The sequence below is a fragment of the Bactrocera tryoni genome, chromosome 4, assembly GCF_016617805.1.
Source record: "Bactrocera tryoni isolate S06 chromosome 4, CSIRO_BtryS06_freeze2, whole genome shotgun sequence".
Taxonomy (NCBI): Eukaryota; Metazoa; Arthropoda; class Insecta; order Diptera; family Tephritidae; genus Bactrocera; species Bactrocera tryoni.
In genome coordinates, this window is record NC_052502.1 from 61,211,210 (window position 1) to 61,229,458 (window position 18,249).

The following is an 18,249-nucleotide window of genomic DNA, read 5'->3' on the forward strand; positions in this document are numbered from 1 at the left end:
TATTTAAAGTAAATAAAGAATATTTTCAAATATACATTCATATGTACATACTTATATTCGATACATAGGCAAAATAAAATTCACCTTTTTGCAAATCACAAATGAATATAATCTCAAAGAAAGGCGTACCCTTATTACTTTAAAATTTTACTATTTCGTAAACTCGAAAAGAAAATACTATTATCATTAAAATAGATTTCATTAGTAGAGACGGCATTCAAAAGAGTGATTAAAACATTTATCGGACTAGGTATTGTAAGGGTTTGCTCAAGTGATTTTGCTCTCCACACATTTACAGCGTTCCAAATAGTGTTAAGCAGACAAGGTAAAATTTTTGTGTTTGTTGTTAAAAAAAATGTGGTTTTCTATGTAAATACCTACCATACATATGTATTTAAAGGTTATGATTTTATTGCTGGCATTTATGTTGTTTCTATCAATATTATCAACACACTTTAAATATTGGCGTTGTGTTATTTGTGTAAGTGTTTGAAAAATTAAAATAATTCAAGACATGTTTAATGTCAGTGACACTACTATAATGCCGAATTATTTGTGTAGTTGCTAGTCAGCACTTTTCCAATAAAAATATGAAGTTGCCTCTGGTATGATGCCTATAATTTTTTTAAAAATTGCTGCTTTAACTCGCAGTATCCAATATGTGCCATATACATATGTATGTTCTTTTGTCCTTATTGAATTTTAATCTGTTTTCTATCTATTTGCATTAGTTATATTTATTCATTACAAATAAATCTAATAATCGGTTGGTTTTCGTCCCTATTTTGATTCTACAGGCCAATCGATGGGTCGCAGTCGTACACGAAGGGCGGCGGCGCACTTGGTCAGCAATCTACTCACTCGGCCGCAACAGCAGCTGCAGTCGCTGCCGCCGCCCAGCAACAACTACATCAGCAAATGCATCAAATGCATCAGCAACATCAACAACAGCAGCATCAACAACAGCAACAGCAGCAGCAACAGCAACAGCAGCAGCAAGCTGCTCAGCAGCACCAGCAGCAGCAAGCCGCTCAACAACAACAGCAGCAGCATCATCTCCACCATCATCAGCAGCAACCGCAGACCGCCCGTTCTGCAGCTAGTCCTCTGTCACCACCACGACCCGGTCCAGGCTCAGCGGCCGCCGCCAACACGTACGCCAAGTTTGCGGAACTCGGTGCAGTGCGGGAAGCGCCGCATCCCTACATTCAGCAAACTTCGTACGGCATTGGTCCACCAGGCGCTCAATATCGTGACAACCCCTACACGCGAATACCTCAGATGGCACCCGATTTTCAACGAGCAGCAGCAGTTGCCGCAGCGGGTGGCGGCGCGCAAGTGCCCACCAGCGTTGTGCAAGTACCGGGAGGTGGTCTACAGCCACCACCACCTAGTGTTGGCAGTGGATCCCACCTTGAAGCTTTACATTTCGCGCACCAACAGCCATCTTCAGGACAACAAGCGGTCAATGCAGCGCATGTGCTGAGCGGTGCGAACGTTGGAGGCGGAGGCGGTAGTGCAGCATCGCCTCTAAATGCAAACAACGCAGCAGGCAATGCTAACTTAATACGCCAGCGAATAATACTGCCAGCGCATCACTATTCCAGTGAATATCTGGCGAACGCTAATGCTGTAGCGGCAGCGAATGCGCGCAGCCAGCAGCAACATCAACAACAGCAGCAGCAACAACAACATCAACAGTTGCCACAGGCTCCACCCGATCCGGGGGGACAGCCTTACAAGAAAATGCGACTGACAGAAACGACGGCAAATACAGTCAGCAACTCAAACCACCTGCCACCCAAAGTAATGAACGCCGCGCAACCACAGCCACGTCAAACATCACCATCTGCTGCATCGCTGGCAGTCGCGCAACAGCAACATCAGCACCAACAGCAGCAACAACAACAGCAGAAGATCATAGCTGGAGGTAATTTTCGTAACAGTGCATCACAAATATTGCACCAGTCTGTTCCACATTCGCATTTGACCGTAGTTTCAAGCAGCCACGTGGTTAATACCCAACCACCGCCCTCAGCGATGCAACAGTTGAAAGTGGATACTCAACCACCGATGTTAACATCAGCGGGCACACCACCTACTAATCGCAGTATTACAAGTACAGTGATGGGTGGAAGCAGTGGTATTGGAGGAGTTGGCATTGGCGGTAGTGTCGGCGTCTTAAATGCTCTGCCAAACGAATCCTTTTTGATAGCAAGTAGTGGCACAGTTGCACCTCCCGTGAAATCTTCGTCCTCATCTGAGGGATACCATCCGCAAGTTGAAGCCATCTCACCTACACTGCCAAACGACAACGTCGAGGAGCGTGGCAGCGCCGTCACGGAGGATCTGCTAACGCAAATACAGAAGGTGGACGCAGATATACAGAGTGCAGAAAATACGATGGAGACGTTGCGTAAGCAGGAAAAAGGCCTCAATGACAAGGTCATACTGAGCAAACAAAAGCGTGAGCAGGAAATACTTGCTGCTGAGAACGATGATGCAGTAAAAATGGAGCATACCTGGAGATTGCAAACATTAGCGCAAAAAATATACGAGGCGAACCGTAAAACGGCTGCCGCGCAACATTCCATACTCAACCATTGCGGTAACCGCATCACATTGCCGTTGTATAATCAGCCGTTGGATGTAGAGCTGCTGACGACGTTAATTAAACGGCATCAAACGATAGTGCGCACGCCATTGCTGGAGCACATATGTAAACTGAAACATGAGCGTTGGGAGCACAATAACGGGTTGGTGGAAACATATGCGCAAATGTCCAGTGAATGGCAAAAGCGCGTCGAAAAGTCGGAAGGCAGTGCGAAGCGAAAGGCACGGGAGGCTAAGAATCGCGAGTTTTTTGAGAAAGTCTTCACGGAGCTGCGTAAGCAACGTGAGGACAAGGAGCGCTTCAATCGCGTTGGTTCACGTATCAAATCTGAGGCCGACTTGGAGGAAATCATGGACGGCCTGCAAGAGCAAGCCATGGAGGATAAAAAGATGCGTTCATATGCCGTCATACCACCACTGATGTTTGATGCTCGTCAACGTCGTTGCGTCTACCACAATGAAAACGGCTTTATTGAGGATATGGTTGTGGTTCATAAGGAGCGACAGACACTGAATGTGTGGACTGCAGGGGAAAAAGAGATTTTTAAAGAAAAATTCTTACAACATCCGAAGAATTTTGGCGCCATAGCGGCCAGTTTGGATCGCAAGTCAGCACAGGATTGCGTACGCTACTACTACCTCAGCAAGAAAACGGAGAATTACAAGCAGCTGCTGCGTAAGTCACGGCAACGTACGCGATCGTCACGAAACCCGCAAAAGGCACAACAGCAACAGACACAGTGCATTATTGATTCACTGACAACAGGCGTAACAACTCGCTTGCAACGTGAACAGCAACAGAAGACAGGCGGGCGTTCGGCTGCAGCGGAGCGAGAACGCGTTGAACGAGCAGAGCGTGCCGCGGAACGCGCAGCAGCGGATGCTGCAAAAGCTGCAGCAACTGCTCATGCAAAGTCCACTAATAAGGGAGACAATGGTAACAATGCTACTGCGGCAGCATCCGAAACCACCATCGTCGCAGACTCGACTGAAGTAGCCAAAGGCAAGGCGAACGCTACATCCACTGCAGCTCAAAAATCTAACAACACGTCCAATAACAGCAACAGCATAACTGTAGCTACCGCCACGCCAACGGCGTCTACAAAAGCTGGCGAGGTTGATAAAGCTTCTGAAAGCTCAGCAGCTGGTCAACATGCAATAACCGCAACGACAGATGCCGCACAGAGTGGCACTGCGGCGAAAGCGAAAAGCGACGACACGAATGCCAGCGAAGCAAATTCAAAAAGTACAATTTCAACATCGGCGCCAGCTACCACAGCCACCAATGCAAGCAGCAATGCCTCAAATGTGGATGAAAATAGTAGAAAGTCGCTAGCAGCTTTCGTACCAATAGCGGCGAATAGCGAAATGGATGTGGATAGTAAAAAACTGATGGACGAAAAGAGTGTCGTTGTTCGCAGCGGTGGTAGTGGTACTAATGTTCCACCAGCGGACACGAACACCTTCAGCGTCACAAATGTCGTGCCTGGCATGGTACATCATCCGCCTGGTGTCGTTCCGAATGGCATTAAAACTATTTATGCTACCACAATGGCTCAGGCGGTGGCTGCAGCTAGCGCCAATGAAGATGTCAAAATGATTGCTGTGGCCGATAAGATCGGCGCAGCAGCAACAGAAGCAACGGTCGCGGCTGTAAACACCTTAGATGCTGCCAGCGGTATTAAGGTGAGCGCTGGCAATAGTGTGGCCACGCCCACTACCTCAACAACCGCTGGCAATTTTCTTGGGCAAAAACTCAAAGCGGCGCAAGTGGAAGGCGTTGGTGCCGGTAATGATGTCAACTCAGATGTTAGGTGAGTATCAACTAAAATAAGTACCCATTGAAATATTTTCTATTAAAATTTGCAAAAAAGGTAGGTAATGGTCAATAAGATTAGACTAGGGTGAAAAAAGGCAGATCTTCTATATATAACGTATATACGATAATGTTCTTCAAAAATCTTATAAAGCTACAATATTAATTTAGCGACTCACCTTCTAAAGTCCACAACTACGAGTTGTTTTAACTCTCTTTTCAAAAACCCTTAAGGAATAATTTAAGGAACAAGGTTTAATATTTGGAAAATATCGTTGAAAACAATTTCTATCTACTAGCTAAACTTTCCAATAATAGTTTTTTATGAATTTCAGATATACATAAGTCAATTTAAGTAATTTAACATATTAGGTTGTCAAAAAAGTATTGCGGTATTTTCGCTAGTTGGCGCTGAAAGCGCGTAGTTCTAGTTTTATTCGTCGCATCGAGTCATGCTATACCTTTTTGGAAAGCTCAACACGTGTTTGATTGATTGTCGTTTCTTTTAAGTCGTTCGTGAGTTATAGAGTCGCAAACATGGAGCAAAATAAAGAGAAAATACGGCAGATTTTACGGTACTACTAAGATAAAGGTAAAAATGCATCTCAAGCCGCCAATAAAATTTGTGCAGTTTATGGACCCGATACAGTTTCCATTTCCACCGCACAACGATGGTTTCAACGTTTTCGTTCTGGTGTAGAGGTGGTCGAAGATGCGCTACGCTCCGGAAGGCCTGTCGTCGAAAATTGCGATAAAATCGCTGAATTGGTTGAAAGAGACCGGCATAGTAGCAGCCGTAGCATCGGTCAAGAGCTGGGCATGAGTCATCAAAATTCATTTAAATTTCAGTAAAAAAAAAATTCAAGACTTTTTTGACAACCCATTATAACGTATACATATGTATATTATAATGTTCTTCAAAAATCGTATAAAGCTACAAAGTATTCCATGTGAGATTAAGATATAGACATTAAGAGAAATTTCAATCATAATTCCGTTTTAGACATGATCATATTATTGAATGAATAATTAAACTGTTTTTCTGCAGATATGTGTAATACATGCTTTCTAGAAAATTACTAATATTCCTCTCTTTTCATCACAGTGATCCAAAACGGAAGCGTCTCGACGTCACGACGAACGTAGATGGCTCCGCCATAAATTCCTCCTCCTCCTCCACAACTACAAAAAGCAACAGTAACAACACTTCCTCCTCCTCCACACTAACCAACTCCACTACGAATCTACACGCTCTTAGCGGTAATCCTGCAAATAACAATAACAATTCTATGGATGTTCTAGCTGGAGCTGGCGTGGTGATATCCACACCACTCGTCGGTGTTTCGCTCACAACAACATTGACTACGAATGTTGTGGCGACGCCGGCTTCCAATGGCAGCGGTGTGACCCTCAACGCCACACCGGCAACTGCAACATCAATAACATTCACAACGACTGAAGGCAACAATGCCATCGACGGCAAAGGTAAGTGGCACAGAAAAGTTGACATATTTATCCTTATACTTAGCTATTTTTAAAAGTAAAGAACGTGAGCGAAATAAGAAAAGCTGATATCGTGATTTTTTTGTAATTAATGGAATTAACAGTAAAGTGCATTATAATGTGATGGTATTAATACAAATGTAATGAAAAATACCTTGAAACGATTGAATTGACGCAAAACCGCAGCAGCTATGTATGTATATTGCCAAAAGTGAATATTTAAGAAGCTTCATAAAACAGCGCATGGTTAAAAGATAAATTTGCCGAGGATACAGTGCAGCAAAAGGACAAGCAGCAAACTGCTGCAAGGGTGTGCTGTGATAAAGCAGCGCTTTGTAACGACACACGAGTTTGTATGCATGTGTGTATGCTCATGTTTGTCAATCGCATATACATACATATGTATGTATGTACATATATGCTTATATACCCTAAAGTTAAATCAACAAGTTATAAATTACGGTAGATAGTCGACTGTCTTGCTTCCATACAAGCAACTGACATTTTGTACGTGTTGATGTTTAAGAAAATCATTGCCTAACTTCGTTTGAAATATGACCAGTCATACCATAATTGTCGAAATTTAGATGCAAAGGGTCCATTAGATAGTAATTAAATAATTTATATATAGTCCGCTGATTTTTTCTTAACTTAAAAAACTCAAAACAGAAATTTCTAGTCCTGGAACTGGCATTTGTACGTATGTATGTAACTAGTTTACTGCTTAATTGCAGGGTGCATGTATGTTTGTCTGCGTGTGAGTGGTCGTGCTTTTGTGTGACGAACTTAAACAAAATTTTTAATTAAAAAGACACTTTTTGACAGCAAGCCAAGCGATCAGTCTCATTACCCACTCTCGCATACGGCAGCTTTTCTCTCTACCTCGACCGCAATGTACGAAGGCTAATGGTTTTGGTCCTTTGTTGACCTGCTCGTTCCCACTCCCACACACACAGTCAGACACACTTGTTTGTATTAACCGAGAATTTATTCTCTTTTTACATTTTCTTGCCGCTCAATAATGTGGCCTTATTTTGTTGAATTGCGCTTTGATCGCCGCTGATTTACTTACACATATACAAATATATACGTACATACATACGCATATGTATGAAAGTGCTCATGCATAACTTTGTTCCTTAGCTTAACATTTTAAAGAATACTCATGAAAACATGATGCACACTTAAATATAAACAAATGACATTTTTTTTCTTTTGTTTGCAAATGCTGCTCCTAAAAAACTTTGGGCTAAAAACTACATATAAAGTATAAGTATTTAAGAGACGAATACCTCAGAGCCGCTGATACTATTAAAGAATCGAAAGACAGTCAGTGTCCTTATAAGCTTAACTTCATAGCATAATTTCCATTAGTCTTTCCATTCGAAATTATTATAATTGCTCATTTTTGCCGTAAAAGGTTATATTAAGTTGGCCCTTAAAATAGCACCGTGACGAGTTGAGTCGATTTAGCCGTGTCCACCTGTTTGTATATACACAAACTAAACTCTCAGTTTTTCAGATATCGATCTGAATCTTGCACACGTCCTTTTCTCCAAAAGAATGTGAAACTATATGCTGTTTTATTTGACGAGGTGAGGTATCTGCACGAAATTCGGCTTGGATTATTCACCAAGACAAAAGTACAATCTCCAAAGAAAACATTTAAATCGTAACATTATTGTCACAAACTGATCGGTCTAAATCCAGTCCTTGTATTCAAACTTTGTTTACTTGACGAGATATATGCACGAAGATTGTCTTAGATTATTCACCAACACAACAGTACTATCTCCGAAGAAATTGTCCAGTTCGGCACACAGTAACATATATGTACATACATAGCTGCGATATAATGCGATAATTGACCCATCGAAATCAGGATATTCGTCTTTTATTATACCCTTTTTGTTATGAAAAATGCATCAGTGAAGGGTACTTTAGCTACGGTTATGACGAAGTTAACGTTTTTTCTTGTTATTCGTTTTGGCTGTGGCTGTGATTCTCTTCGGTTATATTCAGGAGTGTTGTGGAATCCAAGGCAGAATTGCTTAGCTGTCAGAGTTGCAAACCAATTCTGATTTTTAATGGTGTCACAGAATCTGTTTGGATTTTCGTCTTTTCGCACATACGCAAAACCAATATTTCAATCAGCTGTTTACTAATGTGACAAAACTTGCAAATGAATACATTTGGTAGCAATCCTATTAAAGTTTTTAATGAGTTCTGAATTAAAGAAAGAGTTTAAGAGATAACATTTATCGAATGAATAAAGACGCATTTGGGTGTTAAATGACGTTTATTACGTTTTGTAAATCTAATATTTTTAAATATCCGTATTTTTCCCCCCCCAAAAACTCAATAATTAAGACATTTCGTGTTTTATACGTATGTTTAAATGTTTAGAAATAAAGAAAAATTAATTCGAAATAGTAAAATAACTTGATTTCTTAACTTACATTTCAAATCTGTGAGCGACTATATTCTTGCTTTGTTTTTGATAGCAAAACCGATAAAATTGGTTTCCGTGACACCCAAAACCGATACAAATTCTGTTTCGAATATCAAACCAATAATAACTGAATTCATGACACCTACTACTTTTTTTGGTCCGTTTCAATTCTGATTCCGACAACTATCAGATTCAAAAACACACTGATTACTTTCATATTTTTTAAGATTTTAATTTTTTCACCTACATATGTATGTATATTTGTTTTTAAGGATACGCTCAGGTTAATTTATCATTGACTATCCTTGAAATGTTAGTGCTGCTTTAGATCCTATCCCTATGTACATATGTATGTATGTATGTATGTAAGTATGTATGTATGTATGAAAATGCTGTCATATCTTTCTCACCCATGGCATCGTGCTCAGCGTAAGCGGGGATTGTCCAGCGGCTCTTGCTTTTATTCAATTTATCCATTAACACATATGAACATCTTCATGTACAATGCATTCACCTATACATACAAGTATATGTATGTGCGGTTTTGGTAAGCTGAAAAAAGCATAGTGTCAAAGCCTTTCGTATATACACTTGCTTACATACAAATGTACATACATACATATATGTATAGATGTAAATATCCATATGTATGTATATGCGTATGTGTATATATGTATAAAATACCAATTAGCTCACTTTCCCTACTTGTAGCAGCACAGGTGAAAAAAGTATGACAAACTTTTATATATTTGTAAAAGGGAAGCAAAAAGTTCGCCCCCATTCTGTATTTCCCATATGCCCCTTTGGTGGAGCTGCCGCCTAGAGGCAATACCGGAAACAGTGAATTTAAATTGCCTCTTTAAATAAAAAATAAATGCACAACTGAAGGTAGCGCGGTAACAGCGCGCGAAAAAACGCAACATACTTTCAGGCACATCATCCCCCTCAAAAAATATTGCGCATGCCAGCTGGCAAAACTATTTTAATTAACAGATTCTACTCTAGTGCAACGATAGCAAAAAGATAAAATGCAGCAGCAAACAATCAAAACCCGCGTCAAGCTTAATTGCTGTCGCCTGCAACATTTTGTCACACTCGCGCTGTTTCTAATACTGTTTGTATTGCAGCAAAACGCCGACGCACTGATTTTTTTTTCATGACTGTTTTTGCCCTGACACTGGCACTGAGCAATGTGGGATTCTCACTGTGGCCCGTTCGAATTTTTATCAATTTTGCACTCTATTTGTGCATGCCTTGCCGCGCTCGTTAAAAATGTATTCGTTGGCCCAAAGTGCTGCTCCCCTCTCTTCGCTTTCCGCCTTACCTTACAAACGGCAGCATATTGCCGCTTTTGGACGCCAAAATGCACAAACCTTAATCTGTATACATAAAAAAAGTGCTTTTTTGTAAAATTATATTTTTTGCCAGCGCATTACTTACATAATTATTCAGCGTTTTTTTTGTTGTGTCACGACTCCCCCACAATTGAATTGCTATGTTTTTACACAATAATATTTTTTCGCTTGTATTGTGCGGCATTTGAATTTTTTTTATTGGCGCTAATGAGTTTTAATATCAATTTGCGCAAAAATCAGCGTTTTTATAATTCTAATTGGATATTTTTTTTTTTTTTTTCAGAATAATAAATTTATTATTTCCGCTTAAATTTTCTGTGCTAGTTACACTGGTCAACAAATTTGTAATTTTTTTTAGTCACATGAAAATTTATATCAAATTTTGAATATACTAGGCCCACCAAATAATAATATATCAATGAAAAAAAATGTACACATCATGTTTTCTTGTGACATCAACACATATATTACATACGTAAAAAGTACAAAATTCAGCCACACTTACAGAATTATTTCGTAATATCAATAGATACTTATGATTTTCTTGAATATTTGGCTTCCGGTAGGTTCCTTTTAAGTCTCCAACAATAGTCTGCTAGCATTCCTGGACTCCATTTCCCTTGATAACGCTTCTCCATTAAGGAAATGTCTTGATGGAACCTCTCACCTTGTTCGTCACTCACATCACACTAATTTGCCGGAAAGAAATCCAGATGAGAGTCCAGCATATGTATTTTCAAGAACATATTACACCTCAAAGCTTTAAATGATATCATAAGTTCATTTATTAAATCTTTGTAATTTTCCGCTTTATGGTTACCTAGAAATTTTTGAACAACATTCACAAAACATTTCCAGGCGAGTTTTTCTTGATCATTCAGTTTTTCTTCAAAGCTGTTATCCTTCAGCAATTGCCGTATTTGTGGGCCTACAAATATTCCCTCTTTGATTTTCGCCTCGCTGAGTTGGGGGAATGAAGATATAAAAATCCATCTCCATCTTTAGGCACAGCTTTTACAAAACTTTTTGTCAGGCCAAGCTTTATGTGCAACGGTGGTAAAAGTATGTCATCAGGGTTCACTAGAGGATCATTTTTAACATTTTTATGGCCTGGAGTTAGTGATTCACGCTTGGGCCACGCTTTCTTTGCATAGTGACTTTCTGTCTCTACTGTCCTATTCACAAATAAAACAGCAAAATTTCATATAACCAAGCGGTAGTCCAAGTAAAAGTGCAATGACTTTAAAATCACCACAAATTTGCCAAGCGTGTTTACTCTATTCAATTATTTCAAGTATAAATCTCATATTTTCGTAAGTCTCTTTCATATTAGAACCATGAGCAATCGGCACTGAAGGAAGTTTGTTTCCGTTATGCAGTAACACTGCTTTCAAACTAGTTTTTGAAGAGTCAATAAACAGTCGCCAGTGACTTGGATCATATTCGAAATTTAATAAATTCATCACAACAGGAACGTTATTACAATAGACTAAATCAGCTCCTTCAGAAAAGTAAGGTTTTTTTTTAAGGTTCATTGTCACGACGTCGAAAATAAGAAATCTTTGTACCACGAGAAAGTAAATTCCAGTCGTTTAATCTAGACACCAAAAGCTCAGCCTGTTTTTTAGACAGATTGAAATCACGTACAAAATCGTTTAAATCACGTTGTGTCAATAAGTGCGGTTCTTTTGAAGTTGACGGTTCATAACTTGAGTCACTATCTTCAGATACCTCATTATGCTGTCTGAGAACAAATTCCGGACTAGAATTCTCACTTTTTGATCGATTTGGACGCATCGGCAAAGGCAGTTCGGCACTATGTAGGATGGGTCTCTTGGCCGAAGACAAGTTTGGATACTGGATAGTATGTTTGGATTTGGTAGTAATACCTTTTGTTTGAGTCAAACAAAAGTAACAATCACTTACATGGTCCTTTGGTTCCGTCCAAATCATTGGTATAGCAAATGACAAATGTCTAAGTTCTTGTTTAGCCCAACCTACACACGTTACACAACATTTATGTGGAACCCAGGATTTGTCTTGATTCCTCACAGGAAAACCAAAATAGTCCAAATAGCACTGTTCAATTAGTGATGTGAAATTTCGACGCTGAGATGTAAAATTGTCCGGGTTGTTCAAACACTTTCGTGGCATATTTACGATCTAATGTCTAATCTAATAAAATGTAATTGAGCAAACACAATAGTTACACAGTCGACTAAGTGCAGTTATGTAAACAAAGAAACGTATTTGAGGTCAGAATTGAATATGTATGTAGCTGTCACAAGAAAACTGGATGTGATAGAAACTAAACTGTTATATATTTTTAATGAGGGTACACCAACATAAATAAAAATCATAACAAAGTTCATGTGTCAAAAACAGTGTTTACCAGTGTTATTTTTTATTTTTATTGATTAGCTTTTTTGTAAGTGGTTCTTAACTGCTGAAAATTGAAAACAATGCAAAATTTAATTTTCTCTGAAACTTAATTATATAATTTTTGCATGTACTGCATTCTTTACGGTAAATTAATTATTTTTAGTAATTGCAATAAAGGGATCAGTGCTTTTTGGAAAAAATAGAGTTAAAGATAGTAAATTAAATTTTAATGAGAAATAAAATAATATATTTGAAATATTTTACTGAAATGCAGCTTAGCTCAAACAATAGATTAATTAGGACTTTTTATAAATAATATTAAAATGATATAAACAAAAGTTTATAATAATTGAAGCAAGTGTCTTTAGAAGATGTCTTAAATGAAAATGTTTTCAATATATAATATTATAGCTTATACCATGTTCGGACCGACAACGAAAACATGTTTTCGTGGGAAAAACTGGTTTTCGCACGAAAATTTGTGTTTTCGTCCATGTAAAATTTGTCAAACGAAAACACAGTTTTCGCTGAAAACTACTTGAAAACTTACATTCCTCTCATTATAATCGGTGCCTGCTCTAGTTTAATCGATGTTTTTGGAAGGCATATTTTGCCGGCCCTAAATTGTCACTTGATATTTGCTTACATTACATATACAAAAACAGCTGTCGCTTGATATTCTCATATTAGGGGGATTCTCTTGCTCTTGCAAAACCTTGCATGGTGCAGAAATCGCAGAATTTTCCACTTGGTGCAACGGCACAACAACAAACACACGCAGAAAATTATTTGCTATGACTATAAATATGTCAGACCAAACCCCACGTTTATTTTCGTGCCGTCATATATCATTAGATTCTGCAATCGGTGCTCTCTTGGCCTTGCATATTTCGGTATAGGATTTTTGCATTTTGTGTCATCGTGCAATCTTGCAAGAGCAAGAGAAAGAATGCCGCTATTGATAGTTGTCAGTGAAAACTCATCGAAAACACACATTGTCGGTCCGAACGACTTAGATTCCACAACATACAAATGTGTTTTCAAAATGTTTTCAATGTCGGTCCGAACATAGTATTACATATACATACATTGTGACAAAAAATTGTAAATAAAATTCAAAATATTTAATTATTCATCAATATTTATTCTGTCACCTTCAAAGTAATCCCAACCAGATACACTTATGCCAACGATTTTTCTAGTCCTCGAAACACTTTTTGGTCAGAACCGCACTCTTTTTGAAAAAAATGATTCAGCTTTATCGGGACGAGTCGAGCAAGAACGCGTTTCAACGATCTCTCGACCGTCTTTGAAGGCTTCTGGGCTTGTGTTTTTGTTAAAACTGAGTCATCGTAAGGCTAATTCGTAATTCTATCATTCGCAACTATTCCGCACACGATATTTGGTTAGAAATACAAAATTTGAGACAAATTCTTGGTTCGATATTGTTATCCATCGTAAAAACTGCAATGCAAGTTAAGCAGCTTCTGTAATCAAACTGGTTGACAGTTCGCGCTCATATTTGGCATAACAATTAAGGGCAGTCCTACCAACTTAGCAAAATAGATTTTTTTTGAAATATTATTTACCCGGGAAATTTAAATACAATTTCCGGGTGCTTTTTTGTAACACAATGTACAGTACCTGTCCAATAAATTACGAACGAAAACAAAAATTTAATATTTTTAATATAATTTAATATATAAATGATCAGCGTGACGAATTGAGTTGATTACGTGAAGTAGTCCCTCAGTTTTTGAGATATCGATCTGAAATTTTACACACATCTTTTTCTCCCCAAGAAGCTACTTATTTGTGGGAACTGCCGATATCCGATTACTACAAAATAAGTCGCCTACAAATTGCGATCACTCAGCAAGTTCTTGTATGGAAAATGTTTATATTTGTAAAGATATCTACGAAATTTGGCGTGAATTATTGTTCAAGGCAGCGCCACATCAATTTTGAAGAAAATTTTCAGATCGGACCACTGTAGCATATAACTGCCATACAAACTGAACTATAAAAATCATTTTCTTGTATGTATAATTTTTTTTGTGAAGCGTAATTTAAGTTCGGTGCAACCGAAGCTCACCTTTTTTCTTCTTTTCATTCAACTGCTCAATAATCCCCAATTAACGGATACAATTTTTATGATGCCATAATTTATGCAAATATTTATGTTCCGTATGCAGCTTCATTGGCCTTTCATGCACATTGTGGCGCGGTAATGAGTATTAATTATATAGGAGCGCTGTGTAAGGAGTACAAGAGCAAATATTTTTCGTTGATTCAGGTTCATTTAGCTCTTATTTCAAGTTTATTTGAACAATTGACTAATATCTGATCCCTTCACCTTCGCTAGGGTCTTCTTATTCAAATTGTATGCTTTTCTTTTCACACTCTTTTTCACCATTAATTATTTGCATAGCGCAAATAAGTATTTAATTAATTTCAAATATTATTGCAATATTCATTAGCGTCCTCTCTTGAACGCAAATGTACTACTTTTTTTTAAGCTGTTTAACTACTTTGTTCGTATTATTCCATTTGTAAGTGCCTTTTTCCACATATTTTTCATATTTTATTTAACTTGTGCTAAATTAAGTTTAATTACACTTTTTGTTAATTACTTAAATTGCTAATTAAATTCGTACATTGCCCTTTTTTAGATCTTTGCTTAGCATTTATTATAGTCTTATAAATAACTGCAACAACCAATTTCGTTGCTATTTTGATTGATTTTTAGTCAGCAGATATTTACATTATGAAATATTTTTCCCGAATCTTTGTATACATGTTGATATTAATCCATAGGGACCTCTGGCGATTTTTCACGCTTACTCTCACCGCCGCCATTCCCATTACCGTTTTCGCGTTTGCTCGTGGCCTCTGCCGCGGCTGCGGCCTCCTCTTCGGCATGACACATCTTCCGGTGTTTGTGGACGAAATAATAGCTGGGAAATTTGCTGCCACATGTTTTACATGGGTAGTATTGCACATTCATGTCCAGCGGACGCACTTCGCGGCGTAGCAACTCGCATGCGCCTTGTTTATTTGTCGCAATCCGTACTGGAATACCAGCGCCACCAGTTAAATCGTAACCAGCACCAGCACATGGTGTAGACTTAGCTGATGGTGTTGCTTTGTCACCGGTGTCTGTTGCGGCTCCGAGATTGGTGGCAGCTGAAGCGGCTGCCGCACAATTGAGACTGAGCGGATTGAGATGCCGCTTCGCGTGCTTCTGGTAGCAATATTGTGATTTAAACGTGTGTTTACAATAGACACATACATAAATCTCGTTGTTAGCGTTCTTATTGTGCTTCCCATTGCCAGTACCAGCAACACTAACACTCGCAATATTTCCAGCACCGCCGCTGGATTCACTATTTTCGGATTCTTCATTGGCCGTGGCGAGTTGTCTGTGCTGACTGATCGCTTTTGCCATTTGTTGGTGAAAGGAAAGAGAAACGCTTTGTTGAGTTCGCTCTGGCATTACCGCATAGTCCTCCGGCTTGTGACCGTATGCTGTGTTGAGTATGCGTCTGAAACGCACTGGGCCATCACAGCTCGCGACATCAATGATTACTTTCGAGCTTTCGTTGTTATCAAGTTGAGAAGCGGGTATGGGAGCGTTGGCAACTTGTAGACCAGACACGCGAGAGCTTCCTGACTTGTGATATGTACGTGTGTGCTTGCGTCGATCACGTTTGTTTGTGTTGTTTGCGGTTATTCCATCGTTAAGCGATGCATTTGACTTGTTACGCGCTATTTCCTTGTCGCGTTCGGTGCGCGCTTTAGCTAGCGTAACTGGCGCTTCAGCAACTGTTAAGATAATTTCATGCTCCACTTTGTTGTCGCTAGACTCGTGCTTTCTGTCAGCCGTGTCTTTATCGCGCTGAGAAGAGTGCGAAGTCACTGAAATGGTGCAGTCCAGTTCACCGTCTGCATCAGACTCTGTGTTGTTGTCGATGAAGACTTCAACGTCTTCGTCATCGTCGTCAACATCCGCTTGTTGCATAGGCGATGTTTGGTCAATGTCAATTTCTTTGCTGCTCGGTGGACGTAATATACCACAACGGTTGCGTACAGCCAGTGCGGGAGAGTTCTCGTATACTTGTGGTAACTGCTTGAAGTTTTGGCTGTTATTGGATGCTATGGCAGTTTGGGACTGTTGAAGCTGATGTGTCGCGACGAGGGGTACGAAACCGAAATTCGGGAGTGTAGCCTTACTGGGTATGGGACGTATGACCTTCGAACTTGAGTTTGCAGCACTTGATAATTGGGCGGCCAAAGGATTGCTCGCTAAATAGCCTTCGGACTGAGCTCGTGCTAAAAAGGAACTATAAAATAAAAAATAAATATTGCATTAAACACTTAATTTTCTAACTGGAAGCTTTTTTCGCATAAGGTAACCCATCGTTGCACTACTTACCGACAAATTTCTAATGCACGTGGCATATGAAGTACATGTGTAGCCAGAAGCACACCAAATATATTTTCCACACTCAAATCTAAATATCCGGTATACATATAGGTGAGCAATGGGCCGAATTGCTCTGCGGTCACATTGCCCAGATATAAAACTAACTCATTGCCCGCGCCAACAATGGCCGCATTCTCCTCCAGACGAATTGCAGAGCGCAAATAACCGCTGTGCATGCCCAACACTATACTGTGTGCTACAAAGCGTACGCTGGTCGGACCGGCTGGACCTACTTCGAGCACTACATCAGGCGGCGTGGACATAATGCTAGACGCCACAGATCCAGCAGCTGCAGCGACAGTACCAATCGGCAGCATAACAGGCTCTGCATTTACCGAAACTGTATTGCCATTATTAACGTTGCTGCTAGCCGTTGGTGTGCCGCCGTTACCAGTGCCACTTTTTGAACCAGTCGTTCCCGTTAACCAATTAGTGAACATATTCTCATCAACAAGCACACGTAATCCCTTTGTGTGTCGTGGAGAAATATGAGTGCAGGAAAAATATATTTAAAACATGTTTTTTAATCCTTCAGTGCTTATAATGTTATTTATGCAAATTTTAATTGAGCAATTAGTTGAAGTTAAATTGTTTCTTCTGTCTCAGCTGTCTCTATTACTCTAGTACCTCACGCGTTCGAAATTTCTTTTAAACTGATTTATGACCGTAATTGCGCGCGCGTATTTATAGCCCATGGAGTGAAGCATACATTCAGGCGTACAAAGAAGCTTCCTGCCCATATGGCGGGCTGTTTGACCGGCAGTGTAGTTGATCATCATCATGCATGCAGTCGTTCAGCTGTTGGTCGGTCTGTCGGTAGTCATTCGTGCAGTCTTTCGTCCTTTTGTGTTGTGTGCGTGTTTGTAAATATGTGTGTGTGCTTGTGTAGCAGTGCCAGTACGCATATTTTACTGTTATAATTGGTGTCTCTTTTGGTTTCCACAATGCTAAGCGACGACAGCACACAAACACATTTACGTAGATATAAGCACACGACTTTTACTCACAAACCTTCTGCTCAGCAGCCACGACTCATTTCATTCCCAAAAGTATATATTTGCGCGAATGCAGATTTCAATATTTTCGACCAATTTGTGGGATTAACTGCAGTCTATCGCTAAAGATATACATACATATGTACACACAAGTGCGGCAATGTGCCTGCGGGTGAGCAATGTTTCTTCTATGTAAACAGAGAGCCGTTGCCGAATGAGTGGCATTGGAAAGCGTCTGTTGAGTGATTCCAAGCTGAGTTTATGAGAGAATATTTGACTATGGGGTGGTCGGAATCGGTCGGTTATTTTATGTTTAAATGTTTCCTTCTTAAAGTTAAGTACTAATATAAATCTATTACCTGAATGTATAGAAACTTCATAATTCAAAACTGTTTTAGTTGTAAGAGAAGTCGTAATGGTGCTTGTAAAAGTGCCGTCGTCAAATGAAAATAGAGAAAGTGTCAGTTTGAATGAAACAGTAAAAGTGAAACTACAAATACTTACAAGTTTTTTTTTTAAATAATTTTCACTGAAATATGTGCAAATTAATTTATTATAAATTATTTAGAGAGTTTACTTTGACTTTGAGACGAATTTTTGAATGATATTAAACCTTACACATAACAATGTTATGTTATGTAATGTTG

At 39.3% G+C, this 18,249-nt stretch overlaps 2 protein-coding genes across 2 annotated transcripts in view; one reads left to right on the forward strand and one right to left on the reverse strand.

Moving 5' to 3' along the window:
• Positions 1 to 18,249, forward strand: part of LOC120774640 — a 59,777-nt gene that overhangs the window by 6,764 nt on the left and 34,764 nt on the right. Inside the window, exons 3-4 of the mRNA XM_040104364.1 lie at positions 979 to 4,427; positions 5,535 to 5,914. Coding sequence (XP_039960298.1) covers positions 979 to 4,427; positions 5,535 to 5,914 — 3,829 coding nt within the window. The remainder of the gene's footprint in view (positions 1 to 978; positions 4,428 to 5,534; positions 5,915 to 18,249) is intronic.
• LOC120773781 lies at positions 14,178 to 17,344 on the reverse strand. The gene is made up of 2 exons (XM_040102870.1): positions 16,557 to 17,344; positions 14,178 to 16,464 (listed from the first exon to the last, which is right to left on the reverse strand). Exons 1-2 carry the CDS (start codon positions 17,045 to 17,047, stop codon positions 14,928 to 14,930), a joined length of 2,028 nt encoding a protein of 675 aa, XP_039958804.1. The 5' UTR covers positions 17,048 to 17,344; the 3' UTR covers positions 14,178 to 14,927.